General features: G+C 43.1%; 1 protein-coding gene across 10 annotated transcripts in view; it reads left to right on the top strand.

Moving 5' to 3' along the window:
- The window catches only part of NEDD4L (NEDD4 like E3 ubiquitin protein ligase), a 399,166-nt gene that overhangs the window by 343,595 nt on the left and 40,601 nt on the right, over nucleotides 1–14,970 (top strand). For all 10 annotated transcript variants that reach the window (XM_046905153.1, XM_046905152.1, XM_025144553.3 and 7 more), the window contains 3 exons: nucleotides 7,166–7,287; nucleotides 7,781–7,851; nucleotides 10,023–10,118. In XM_046905153.1, coding sequence (XP_046761109.1) covers nucleotides 7,166–7,287; nucleotides 7,781–7,851; nucleotides 10,023–10,118 — 289 coding nt within the window. The remainder of the gene's footprint in view (nucleotides 1–7,165; nucleotides 7,288–7,780; nucleotides 7,852–10,022; nucleotides 10,119–14,970) is intronic.

Below are 14,970 nucleotides of genomic sequence, written 5' to 3'. Positions count from 1 at the left end.
TCTGCCTACGAGACACCTCAAGTCATCAAGAGCAACCAAGGGACTCATTTTACTGGTGCAGTGATACAGCGCTGGGCAGAAGATAACAACATTGAATGGGGATTCCACCTGCCATATAATCCAGTGGGGCAGGCCTTATTGAATGCTCTAATGGTATTCTTAAGGCTACTCTGAAGACATACTCTCAGTTCCTGCAGGGGTGGACAAAAAGACTCTACGAAACCCTGTGGGACCTGAATGAAAAACCTTGAGACAGCAGACCCAGTGCCCTGAAAATGCTACAGACAACATTGGCCTCCCTGCTTAGGATCCAAATTATGGGCACTGATAATCAGGTAAGACCCCAGATTGGTAATGAAAATAATCTTCTGCTCTCTGCCCCTGAAAATTTAGATCTGGGCACCCATAGAATAAAATGGCCTTGGAAGGTGCAGGTAGGACCTAAGTGGTTTGGTCTACTTGCACCTTGGGGGAGATTATTGGAGGTGGGAGGCTCGGTAGTCCCTCTGGTAATAGGTACATGGCCTACTGATATTATAGTCAACACTCTGATCTTCATTGCTAAAGGGACCCCCATCATGTCCCTATGGCAGATCAGGACACCCCCTTTGGTGCCTGATATAGTTTTGCAGCCGCAGACATCTGGCCACAAGGTATAGTACAGGCAGCTGGGGCATGCCCCAATACAAGCTGAAGTGTTGACCCAGGATAGAAATAAGGCCTGTATCTTGCCCTGGAGGGCTGACCTTCCCCTCCTGGTACCTTTGAAACATCTGTATTACTCTCTGTGAGTCTTTGAGTCTCTAGGATCACCAGAAGGAACAAAATGCCATCAAATCATTCCAGTGTTGCTGTGAGATCACGTGCGACACCTAGTGATGGTCTACATGGGACTGGTGGAGCATAGGATGGACCTGCACCTCACGACCACGTCTCCAGTAACACCATCGAGCACTGACCCATGAAACAACATGAACTGTCACCGATCATCACTCATCTTAAATTGTGTCAACATGCATCGCGAAGGGAAATTGTATAAGTGTTGCGATGTGTCAGATTTCTGTATTAGGGAAGACTCACCCTCGTGATCATTGGTTCACACAGTGAAAGAGTGTAGTGTATGGGAATTGTTGACTCATGGCCTGAACCTCTGATCACCTGAGGCAAGCACTGAGTCAGCCATTGGAGCACAGGTGAAGGCAATTCACCTGTGTGACTGGAAGGGGTGGAGCCTGGCTTCACCTCTCCTAGACCCCCATTTAAGGGCTGACTGCCTCTTAAGAAGGGTTTCTTTTTGGAGATTACTATTTTTGGAGTTTTTCTGTGAGTCTAGGATACGGGTGAGTTTTCTCTTTTTTTTTTTTTTTTTTTTTGTTTTTCTTTTCCACAATGTTAATCTTTCTGGTTATGCAGTCTGTAGTTAGCTGTTTAGCCACACCACTCTGTGCATCTGTTGTTTATACAGTGGGCTAGAGATGGAGGGGTGGATTTAACTATGGATGCTATTGCACTGGTTATTCGTATCTATGACATATGCACCACAATTAAACAAGCCAAGAAAATGAAACTTCATGGGAGGAAAGGGCGATGGCAAAACCATGAATGGGGGAGGTGTAGCAGGTTGATTATATCATTTTGCCGCAAACCCGTGATGGTAAGCATTATGTGCTTAACGTTTTATTGGCAACCACTGGGTGGCTTGAAACGTATGTAGTGTCCCATGCTACCACCAGAAACACCCTATTAGGTCTCGAGAAACAAGTCCTATGGAGGCATGGCACTCCAGAAAGAACTGAGTCAGATAATGGGACTCATTTCAATAGTTCTCTTGTAAATACTTGGGCCAAAGAACATGACATTGAGTGGATTTATCATATTCCCGATCATGCATCTGCTTCTGGTAAAATTGAACTATACAATGGGTTGTTAAAAAACTATGTTTTAAGCAGTGAGTGGTGGGACATATAAGCACTGGGAGAAGCATTTGGCAGAAGCCACCTGGTTGGTCAATACTAGAGGATCTATCAATCGTGATGCTCCTGCCCATTCTAGTTCTCTACATAGTGTGGGTCCTGGTAGTACATGCAAAGTGCATGTTCGGAAAAGTGGTTTGGGTCGTTCCAACTTCTGTGAAGGGCTGATATCTTCATGGAGCTGTTTTTGCTGAGGGACCTGTGTCCGCTTGGTGGGTGATGCAGAAAAATGGAGATGTTCCATGTGTACCCCAAGGGAATTTGATGTTGGAGGAGTGCAGTCAGTAACGCTGTGTTTATATATAGCGTGTGTGTGTAATGCCTGGTAATTATTGTTTGTCTGTATATATTAAGCATGATGTAGTTATGTGGAATAAGGGGTGGAATGGCATGGTTTTTTTTTTTTGTTGTTGTTTTTTGGGGTTTTTTGGTTATCGATATTTCACATCATAACATCATGTAGTGCACTGGGAGTTTAAGTGTTAATGCTCCAGTTCCACAGATTGTGGGTATTTCTCGGTACCTGTTTCTCAGGAGAGAAGGACTACGTACTACATTCCCTAGAGGACTGTGTGCTGTTTCATTTCCATTTTCCATTCAGAGGGGAAGATTAAAAACTGTTCGTACTTCACTTTCCCTCACTGTCTTTTGATCATCTGGCTCATCTGTGTTGCAGGTGCCGTCTCATCACAGCATTACGAGTAAGGCCTTCAGACACATTTTATTTATTAGCTGCAGTTTTAATTATATTGAATTATAGTGTGTTATCTTTCTTTCCAATATCTTGTTTAGTAAATTAGTTTGTTTCTCCTCAGATAGCTGCCGCTGCTTTTGTTTTTAGGCCCATCTCTCTACCCTTTTCCCTTTTTTTTTTCTCCACTTTTCCCTTTCATAGGGTGTGGGTCTGTCCCCTTGCCCCGCTAGTCATGGAACCCAGCCTAACCAGCCCGTAAAACATTGACATGGAGTCATTTGGTTGCCGTGAAAATCTTTAACCTCGAATTTCAGCCATTTTCAGAGGTCAAGTAGTAATAGTGACTATGTCTTCCTCACCTTTGTCTTCTCTTCTGGCTCTCCTTGGCGTTGGTGACTGTGATCTAGTTTATGGCTCATCCCCTGCAGATAGGGGCCACTCCCCTTGACCTTCCTCCTTTACTCTCTTCTCTTTTATAAAAATCTTCTTCTTCCTCTTTCTTTCATTCTAAATGAGGTGACATTCATTTCTATTTTCATCCTCTTACAGGGGCAACTGACATCAATTCTGGTGCCTCCTGTGATTGATTAGGTTGGTCAGTTTCAATGCTCTTTTTCTCTAGCTCGGCTTGGAGTCTGTCTTGTTTGGTTAGGAGGCGGTCTCGTTCAGCTTGGAGGATGTCTCGTTGAGATTGAAGTTTGGTTTGGTTACTGTTTGATTTGGGTTGGAGGGTGTCTCATTCAGTTTGGAGGGTGTTTTGTTGAGATTGAAGGCTGTATTGTTCTGTTTGGAGACTGTCTAGTTTGGATTGGAGGGAGTCTTGCTCAGTTCTGTAGGCGTCTCTCACGGCTCGTAGGGTATCTCCCTCAGATTAGAAAGCGTCTTGTCCATTTTGGAAGGTGTCTCATTCAGATTGGAAGTCTTTTCTCTCAGATTCGAGATTCTTGCTTTCGGATTGGAGGCTTTCCTTCTCAGCTTGGAGACACTCACTCAGTCTGGAGATTCTGTTTCTCAACTAGGAGACTCTCCTTCTGGACCTGGAGATTCTCCCTCTTGGTTGAGACTCTCTTTTGGTGAGGAGACTCGCCCTTCCAGCTCAGAGGATCACCCTTTCAGTTTCAGAGACTCTCCCCCTCTCTGGGATAGTACTGAATAAGGCCTGATTAGCGTAAGCCACGCCCCAAATAATTTGTGCCGCCTCAGACCTGTCTAAGCCACAGCATCCCTGTCTCATAGAATCATAGAATGGCCTGGGTTGAAAAGGACCACAATGATAATCTAGTTTCAACCCCCTTGACATGGGCAGGGTCGCCAACCACTAGACCAGGCTGCCCAGAGCCACATTCAGCCTGGCCTTGAATGAATGCCTCCAGGGACAGAGCATCCACAACCTCCTTGGGCAATCTGGTCACCACCCTCTGTGTGAAAAGCTTCCTCCTAATATCTAACCTAAATATTCCCTGTCTAAGACCATTCCCCCTTAACCTATCACTATTCACCCTCGTAAACAGCCATTCCCCTTCCTGTTTATATGCTCCCTTCAAGTACTGGAAGGCCACAATGAGGTGGGAGGCAGTTTAAAAATCACAAGGTCTATAAAATTAGCAACTCCCTCTGGAGTTGTATGCCACATTGTATGCAGATACCGGGTAGGTATCTCCATCAGTGTTTTCAATTGATTATATATTTATTTATAGCTCCATAGAGCAGAGTGGCAAACAATTAAGGTCCAATATGTTCTGAGCATTAAGGAAAAAAATGATGGAATGCAGTCCCTTGAAGGGCACTTCTATAAGAGAAAGCATTTTTTTTTTTCCTCTTTACAGAAGCAAGCTAGCAGCATCCAAGAAGTTTACAAATATCCTAGAATATTGATAGTCCTCCTGGACTTCAGTACAGTATTTATAAGCTTTCTAACAGAGCTCTCTGAGAGCAGAGAGATTTGTTGTAGATGTCTTTTCCCAGTCAAGGTGGCCTATGCCCGCATTCTCCATCAAGAATGTCAACGGTTTACGGGCTTGTTCTGCCTGGTTCCATGACTAGCGGGGCAGGGGGACCCACGGACCCATGCCCCAAGAAAAGGAAAGGGAGAAAAGGGGAAATGGTAGGCAGATGGGCCTAAAAACAAAACAGTGATAATGATCTGAGGAGGAAAGTTAATTTACTAAATGATATATCAGAATGCAAGATAACACAATATAATACAATATAATTAGAATGGAAGCAAATAAATAAAATGAGAGAGAGTGTCTGATAAACCAAGGGGCTTACTCTAATGCTGAATTGAGATGTCTAGCTGGGCTGAGCAGAAGGGCAAAGAGGGACATCTCGTGATATGCGAACAGTCTTTTCCTCTGAACGGAAAACAGAAAAGAACAACGCAAAGTCCTCTGGGGGATGTGGTATGTAGTTCTTTTCTTCTGAGAACCAGGTACCCAGAACTATCCATGATTAATGGAATTGGAGCATTAACTCTTTAACTCCCAGTGTACTACATGATGTTATGATGTGGAATACCGATAACCAAAAGTCATAAAACCATGACAGATGTCATGGGCCAACATGATAAAACAGGAGGTATTACTTTCAGAGCAGCCCTCATAAAATACATAATATGGTTCATTTATATATGTAACAAAACTTCTTTTAATCTTTAAGATTTCTATTAAAACACTTAAGGCAAAACCCATAAAACTAGTGGGATATTTTACTTCATTTTTGTGAAACTGTTGCAACAGTCAGATTGAATGGAAGTGGTTGCAGTTCTTAGTTTTCAAGGTGTTCATCAGATTTTTGTTTTGATTTTATTCCTCCTGTACTTCATTTTTGAAAACAGATTACAAATGTACATACTGCCAAAAAGTGGTGATGCGAATAAGGTGTGACTGTTAAGTGAGGAATATCTTTCTTTGGTAAGACAGGGCTTATACAAGTCTAGTAAAGAGACACTATCTTTTTTTTTTTTTTAGTTAAATATCTGATTGCATCTTTGAAGGTAATGTACTTAAGCACACTGAAACTGGAGTAGCAAATACACCAAAAAAAAAAAAATTGATTTTTTTCAGCAATATTAAAGCATTCTCAAATCTTTATTAAACACAAATCACAGCTGCATGTTTTCTCTCTTCACAGGACTGCATGTAGCCAATGTATTACAGTGCATAAAATTACCTGCCATAACTTGAGTCAGCACCACGCTTCCCAATGCTCTGGTTTCAGCCCAGACAGTGCCAGTTGCACAGTGATGTTCGGTTGTTGCTGAGCAATGGGTGCATGCTCAGGGCTGAGCTGGGCTGCTTGGTGAGGAAGAGCCACTGGCAGGATGGTGCATGGCAGGAAGTGGCTGCAGGACAAACTGGGCTGGGCCATGTGTAGGTTGCAGGTTGGACTTGCCTGAATTACGTGGTATAGGTCACTGCAGTTACTTGAAAATAACATTATATTTTAAATTGTAAACATTCACTCTAGATTAATACTGTCGCTATCGACAGTCAAAGTCAGTAAAACCTTACACTGGTTAGAAGCAGACATTCTCTAGTATCTGTAAGTGGTGTTTCCCTGAACTTTCCACCGTATACAATACTGATGGAAAAGAGAATTCAAAACTTAATTTCTGGAAGTATGTATACATTCAGAGATTAACAATTACTGTTCATTTATTAATTAACTCAGCAATGTACAGAATGTTTTATTGTTTTAAGTCCTAATAATTTTATTTAAATAAATGGAATAGAAAATGGGGTTTAGTTGTGATTTTTAGGAATCTGTTAGTGTACTAGCAAAATTGAAATCTATAGAAATATCTTGGGAAACTGGAAATTACTAGTTTAGACCTTGCACAATGTTTCTGTCTTATCAGTTGAACCTGGTTTGTTTGAGGGAAACCTACTGAGCTATTTGTGTGTTTGTCTCTTGTGTCTCATCTTGGGCATGCTTCAGTTGACCACATAGCACAAGTGTCATCTCCCTGTATGAAACAATTTTACTGGTTCCCTTTATAAGAAATTAGGGTTCTTTTGCGTGGTAGTTGCTTTTAGGTCTTGTAATGTGTGAAGGTACTGAAGAATTAAGAACATTAATCTACAGGCTTTACAAACTGAGGTGATACATTGTGAAGTTCAGGATTCATTTGCACATTCACGAGTCCATCTGCTCCCTTTTCTTTTGCCCAAGGTCACATTTGAGTGAGATTCAGTGACCCTCTGTAATCAGGGAGATGTTCATTAACAGGTACTGTGTTTGTTTGTTAGGGAAGTATACTGTGATGCGTACAGCAGAGGATAAAGCTATTTTCCCTGCGCACCTTAAACTTGCCACAGGTGGAATCTGTTACCCCACAAGTAGGATTATTAGGAACCTTTGTCAGATCATCATTATGATTACTAAAGTATTACACAGGATGGACAAGAAATAGCCCTGAGCTCACATTATTTATTAACGTATCTGAATATCTGCTTATTCAAAAACTTGATTCGATTTTTTTCTTTCTTCAAAAAAGGGACAACTATACACTTCAGATTAATCCTAATTCAGGTCTTTGTAACGAAGATCATCTTTCATATTTCATGTTTATTGGACGAGTTGCTGGCCTGGCAGTGTATCATGGGAAACTATTGGATGGTGAGTTGCCACGCTGTATGGCTACGCTACTATAACTGAATTTTTGTTAAATCACTTCAATAATTCATTAAGTCAGAGAAAATATTGTTTTGGAAGCTTTGGAAATACCATTTTTACTTTAAATAGTTCTTTTTGTCAAGATAATAGATTTCATGTCAAGTTCTGTTTTGTTCTCCATTTTATTAACCTTAGATAATCTTAGATAAATTATCTATATCCTAAAGAATAACCAATAACCTTGTACAAGACATTTCCATGCAAACCAGCTGAAGCCAAAACAGTTGCACTGGTGCCAACTGCAGCATAAATTGTTTTGTAAAATTATTACTCATTTATTTAACAATTATAATGATTTATTCTTCTTATAAATATTTAAGGGTATTTCTTTCCTGCAGGCACAATAAGATGTGTAGTGTTGTGTCCTTGAGCAGTCTGTCTTTGCATAAAGTGAAAATGCAGAATAACGGAGGTGACGCTTTCCCCTTTCTTTTAGGCTTCTTCATCAGACCTTTTTACAAGATGATGCTGGGGAAGCCAATAATTCTGAAAGATATGGAATCAGTGGTAAGGACACTTAAAACTTATCAGCACCTCCTCTGATGAAAAATAATGGGGAGCTGGCTTCCTCGCACATTTAAAAAAAAAAAAAAGCTGAGGTACTCAATGAGTGCTTTGCCTCAGTCTTCACAGGTGGTCAGGCTTCCCATGTCTGTCAGGACCATGAGCATCTAGGTGAGGGTGCAGGGAGTGGATTTCGTCCCACTGTAATAGTGGAACAAATCCGAGACCACCTCATGAAACTGAACATGTATAAGTCCATGGGGCTGAATGATTTCCATCCTAGGGTTCTGAAAGAGCTGGCTGATGTGGTTGCCAAGCCGCTCTCCATTATATTTGAAAAATCATGGCTGTCAGGTGAAGTCCACAGTGACTGGAAAAAGGGAAATATTACTCCCATTTTTAAGAAAGGAAGACCTGGGCAACTACAGTCCGGTGAGCCTCACCTCTGTGCCTGGGAAGATCATGGAGCAGATCCTCTTAGAAGCTATGTTAAGGCACATACGAGATAAAGAGGTGATTCGAGACAGCCAGCACGACTTCACCAAGGGCAGATTGTGCCTAACCAATGTGGTGGCCTTCTATGATGGAGTTATGGCTTCAGTGGATGGGGGAAGGGCGGTGGATGTCATCTATCAGGACTTCTGCAAGGCCTTTGGCATGGTCCCTCACCACATTGTTCTCTCTAAATTGGAGAGGCATGGATTAGGAATTGGCTGGCTGGACGCAGACAAAGTGTTGTGATCAATGGTTCTGTGTCAGGGTGGAGGCCGGTCACAAACGGTGTCCCTCAGGGGTTGGTCTTGCTCTTCAACATCTTCATCAATGCCATAGACGATGGCATCAAGTGCACCCTCAGCAAGTTTGCAGATGACACCAAGCTGAGTGGTGTAGTCAATACTCTGGAAGGAAGGGAAGCCATCCAGAGTAAGCCCATGTGAACCTAATGAGGTTCAATAAGGCCCAGTGCAGGGCGCTTCACTTGGGTTGGGGCAATCCCAGGTATTTATACAAACTGGGCAAAGATCTCTTTGAGAGCAGCCCTGCGGAGAAGGACTTGGGGGTCCTGGTAGACGAGAAGCTGGACATGAGCCAGCAGTGTACGCTTGCAGCTCAGGAGGCCAACTGTGTTCTGGGCTGCGTTAAAAAAGGGGTGGCCAGCAAGGACAGGGAGGTGATTGTCCCCCTCTACTCAGCTCTTGTGAGGCCCCATCTGGAGTGCTGCATCCAGCCCTGGAGCCCCCAGTACAGGAAGGATGTGGGGCTCTTGGAGTGGGTCTGGAGGAGGGCCACTAAATGATCAGAGGGCTGGAGCACATCTCCTATGAGGAAAGACTGAGGGGACTAGGCTTGTTTAGCTTGGAGAAGAGAAGGCTCTGGGGAGACCTCATTGTGGCCTTCCAGTACTTGAAGGGAGCATATAAACAGGAAGGGGAATGGCTGTTTATGAGGGTGGATAGTGGTGGGACAAGGGGGAATGGTTTTAAACTGAGACAGGAGGTTTAGGTTAGATATTAGGAGGAAGCTTTTCACACAGAGGGTGGTGACTCTCTGGACCAGGTTGCCCAAGGAGGTTGTGGATGCCCTATCCGTGGAGGCATTCAAGGCCAGGCTGGATGTGGCTCTGGGCAGCCTGGTCTAGTGGTTGGCAACCCTGCACATAGCAGGGGGGTTGAAACTAGATTATCATTGTGGTCCTTTTCAATCCCGGCCATTCTATGATTCTATGATAACAAAGATGCAACTCTCTCAAGAAACTTCAAGAACGTTTAGTAACAATGCCATCAGTTACTGTATAACATCCTGTTGATGTAATTAAGTGGCATATAAATTGTGTTGAAAATAACAGCTTCATCAAGAAGACTTCTTTAACCAATTGTTACATGTTGCTGTATACATTTGTACGAAATATGTATGTACAATCAATTTATTGAATAATAACACATAAAAGGCAATTTTAAGGGAGGTTACACAAATCTAGAAATATGCCAGCTTAAAAAAAATAGGAGTTAATACAGTAATCTATCATACCTTCCTTTACAGTAGCTGTACATATAAACAGGTTCCCATCCCTTCATCCTCTTTCAAGTTCTAATTTTAGATGTTTTTATTTACTTTAAAATTAAATCACTTAATTTTTATATTTTCCATCTTCATTTAAATTTAATCTCCTCTAGGACAGTGAATACTACAACTCTTTGAAGTGGATCCTGGAAAATGACCCTACAGAGCTGGATCTCATGTTTTGCATTGATGAGGAAAACTTCGGACAGGTGTGTAAAGGTTAACCCAGAAGTCTATAATTCGATCTTACTGGTTATTCCCAAAAAGTAATTAAATTCTGAGTGGTATTTCATGGTTGTGAACTCGATTGGAACTGCTGAATGTTAATGATCAGTATAGGGAGACTTCAATTATTAGCTTCTCTTTCTTCCCAAACTATTTAAGTCTGGAGATACCAAAGAAGGAAACAATATTCTTGTCAGTTAGCAATATGATGCCTTTCTGAAAAGCAGTATTTGAAGCTAATGAAGTTGTTACAGAATCCTCATTATAAAATAGTCTCAGCCTGGGACTATGTAGGGTTCTATAGTTGAAGATGTTCTCAAAGGACAAAAGATGTGGTGGAACTATAATCAGTGAAGTGTTTGTTTAGTCTTTTTTTTTTTATAGAATGCAGGCAGATGATAAAACAAAAGGAAGCATGCCTGTTTTATGAAGATTCATAATCTGTAGATAACTGCCTTTGTTACAAATTAAAAGTATTTTAATCACAGTGGTTTGAGAGGGTTTATTATGTGACAAGTAGCCTTCTACTCCTCCTACCTTCCCCCCACCCCTTGGGGGAAGAGACTGGCAGAGAAAGTAAAAGATGTTTGATTGAGATGAGGAGAGAACTAATTTACTAAAACAGTAAAGGAATGTGGGATAATAGAGAGTAATTAAGAGTAATTAAATAAATGGGGAAAGTGGAAAGTCTCTGAAACTGCTCAGCACTCACAGCTGACCAGTGGAAGAGAGTTCTTCCAACAGTTGCTTTATATCCTGGAGCCAGAAACCTCATAAGAAGTATAGAAGAGTTTTTGGCAAGGCACTCAGCTCTGGAGTGGACAAGTTCCATACCTAAGCAGGGAATCATCTCTGCAGGCTGAGTTAGTGCCTGTCAGGGAGCAGCTGCTGAGCACTACTGCCCTTCTTGTGGCAGGGGTGCTCTGATGTAGTGGGAGCATAGCTGCCAGGAGCAGTGGTGGGATCACCCCCTGTGTGTAGAAAAGCAGCCAGCAGGGAACGCAGTGACACAGGAGTGGAGAAAATGGGATGGGCAAACAGTGTGATGGATCAGAAGGGCATAGTGCAGTAGTTTGAGAGGGCAATTTGTGTGCAGGGCAGAGGGGGTGAGCAGCGTGCGCTGCTCTTCTCATCTCAGGTTGCTAGAGGAGAGCTCTCCACTGAGTACCATCACGGTGACAACTCAGTGTGGCAGACAGGCAGAAACGCAGACAAGGGGCCCACAAACTCTCTAGGCTGTTGTGTGCACCCAGACAGACCTCCTGAGAACACTGCCCAGACCTTTGGCTCTGGGGAACTCTAGAATCTAGAGGCCACCCGTTAGACTGAGGTAGGTGGGTGGTATCATGGGTGCAGATGTGCCCAACTGGATGACCTTTTTGAGCAGCTGAGCAAGCTGAGATGCATTCAGCAATCAGAGAAGGAAATCTATGCCTGATATCACATGGTTGTGAGGGCAGACAGACAGCCCTGTCTTGGAGCCCAGCCAGGGGAGGGATGATGATAAGCAGGCTTCTGACCAGAGAATAAACACAAGGATGAGGGGGGCTTTACCCTTATCTCTGCTTGGGGTGAAAGGAGAAGCCTTCCCCTTGCTCCTGAAAGCCCACTAGCTAATAAATTTCAGGCTCTAGTGTAGGACAAAGTTATGTATATGGATAGTTATGGATAGCAGCTTGAAATTGGAAAGGGGGGATGATACTAGGAAAGCCCAACCAAGGACCTGAATCAAGACCAGTGCCACTAAAAAAAAAAAAAAAAAAAAAAAGTGAAGGGTCTTAGTAATTGAGGGGCACTGAGGCACCTATCCGCCACCTGAATAACTTCTCTAGAGAGGTTTGCTGTTTGCTAGGAGCCTGCATTAGGGATATCAAGACAATATCTGGTATGATAAAGCCAGATGACTATTATTCTCTCCTGGTCTTTCAAGCTGGGTCACATGAGGCTGTGAGCAGGAAATTAGGAAAAAAAAAAACAAACAAACCAAAAAAAGACTTTGAGTCCCTTGGGAAGGTGTTTGTATGGGAATTGCTAAGTCACAGCCTGAACCAATGATTGAACACCTGGTGAAGGGACACAGCCAGCCCTGGGAACACAGGTGAAAGCTGTGCAACCAGAAGGAGGTGGAACCAGGTTCCATCCCTCCCTGAACCTCATTTAAGGGCTGGCTGCCACAAAGAAAAAGAATACTGACCTTAGTAAGACCAAGCCCAAACACACCCTTCCCCAGGGCTTCCACAATCAGAGCCTGTGAGAGTCTCTCTCAGGCAAACGTGGAATGACCTCGTATAGGCTGGAGTACAATTTAGTAAGATTGATTAGGTTGTTTATCATGTCCTCCTAAATCTGTGGAGGCAACTATATGAGAAACAATGCTTTTTACACCTTTCTCCACTAGAATGGAAGGTATCAGGACCATGGATAGGATTCCTCCACAGGTGTGGAGGCTAGATGATGTCCTCATACCATCTAAGAAATGTCAGCTACCTCACGGCGCCCAGGCAGTCACAGCTGGGTCTCCAGAAGAACAAGACCTGGGGATTTCTCAGCTCATGGCATGAAGGGGGAGCAAGGTCCCCCAAGGATTAGGGCCTACAAAGGGGACCAGAATCCCTACAGCATATTGTCAATTTGATGGTCCCCCAAAAATACAAAGTAATGGCATTAGTGGACACAGGAGCTGAGAAGTCTATATAGTTTATGGTGACCCATCAAAATTCCCAGTGCATGAACCCTTATAGGAGGATATGGGAGAAAAGTGATCCATGTAATGCAAACCTGGTTAAAATGGGGTGTTAGATGCCTACCTCCTCAGAAGTACAAAGTACCTATAGCACCAATGCAAGAGTATATATTGGGCATAGGTATATTGTGGGAACTGACTCTCCAAACTAATATTGGAGAGATCAGATTACAAATTAGGAGTATTAGTGTCTGGATGGTACAGTTAATTCTACAGGGCTATGCAAAACATGAGGCTATCTGGGTGCCCCAGCTGCACTGGATCACTAATATGAGACCATATAGACTCCCAGGAGGTCAAGAAATATCTCAAGTAATACAAGAATTGGAAAAGGTGAGGATCGTAAGACATACATAGCCCTTATAATTCTCCTATATGGCTGGTCTAGAAAACAGATGGGACTTGGCAGATGGCAGTTGACTAGAGTGAACTAAACAAGGTCACCTTACTAATTCACACGGCAGTATGCAATATCGCCACCCTCCTAGATACACTGAGTAAGGAGTTAGAAACCTACCATTGTGTCCTAGATTTAGCTAATGCATTCTTTAGTATCCCCATTGCTGAAGAATTGCAAGACACATTTGCATTCACATGGGAGGGTAGGCAAGGGTACATACATTCACCAACTTACTGCCATAGTTTGGTAGCCTATGACTTGTCAGAGTGGGATAAACCAGACAACATCAGGTTGTATCATTATATTGATGACTTAATGCTCCAGTTCTGTGGACTGCTGATTTTCCAGGTACCTGGTTCTCAGAAGAAAACAACTACATGCCCCAGAGAACTTTGTGTTCAGAGGGAAAGATAAAATTGCTCGCGAGTCATGAGATTGCTCCCTTTTTTTGCTGTTTGTCTCTGCAGTGCATTTACCTAGCCATTTCATCTTCAGCTTTAGAGTAAGGCCTTTGGTTTTGGACACTCTCTCATATTATTTATTAGCCTCAATTCAAATTGTATTATATTATCTTGCATTCTGAAATCATGTTTAGTAAATCAGCTTTCCTCTTCAGATTGTTGCCACTGTTTTGTTTTTATGCCCATCTCCCTACCCTTCCACCTTTTCCCCATTCCCAAGGCATGGGGCCCCCTGCTCCATTAGTCACAGAACAAGGCTAAACACACTGTCCCCCCTGTCATGGACACAGATAAATCTAGAGATAACTCCATGACAACATGTAATGCATCATACTATAATGTGATGGAAAGTACAGTAATAATAGTAGAGTAGCACAATCCTGTGCTGCAGCAAACAAGAACAAGCCCAAATGAATCACAGAATGGCTTGGGGTGGAAGGGACCTCAAAGATCATCAAGTTCCACCCCCTGCCACAGGCAGGGCCACCAACATCCAGATCTGGTACTAGACCAGGTTGTCCAGGGCTCCATCTAACCTGGTCTTGAACACCTCCAGGGATGGAGCATCCACAGTCTCTCTGAACAACCTGTTCCAGCACATCACCACTCTCTCTGTAAAGAACTTCCCCCTGACATCCAATCTAAATTTTCCCTCCTTGACCTCAGAACCATTCCCCCGTGTCCTATCACTGTCTACCCTTGTAAAAAGTTGATTCCCCTCTTTTTTTTTTTTTTTTTTTTTTTTTTAAACACTGGAAGGCTGCAATGAGGTCTCCTTGCAGCCTTCTATTTTTCAGGCTAAACAAGGCCAGTTCCTATCCCCATAGGAGAGGTGCTCCAGCCCTTGAATCGTCTTCTTGGCCCTCCTCTGGACCCTCTCCAAATGCTCCACATCCTTCCTGTGTTGGGGGCCCCAGACTTGGATGCAGTACTCCAGATGGGGCCTCCCAAGGGCAGAATAAAAGGGGATAGTCCCCTCACCCTGCTGGCTACCCCTCTTCTGATGAAACCCAGGATACTGTTAGACTTCTAGGCTGCAAGAGCACGCTACTGGCTCATAAGTTTTTCATCAACCAGGACATCTAAGTCCTTCTCAGCAGAGCTACTTTCAAGGAATTCTTATCCTAGTTTGTATGCATATCTGGGATTACCTTGACCCAAGTGCAAAATTCTGCACTTAGCTTTGTTGAACCTCATTAGGTTCACAAGGGCCCACCTTTCAAGTTTATCAA

This window comes from Gallus gallus, chromosome W, assembly GCF_016699485.2.
Source record: "Gallus gallus isolate bGalGal1 chromosome W, bGalGal1.mat.broiler.GRCg7b, whole genome shotgun sequence".
Taxonomy (NCBI): Eukaryota; Metazoa; Chordata; class Aves; order Galliformes; family Phasianidae; genus Gallus; species Gallus gallus.
Note: the sequence above shows the minus strand (reverse complement) of the source record. Positions and strands in the feature narration are given on the sequence as shown.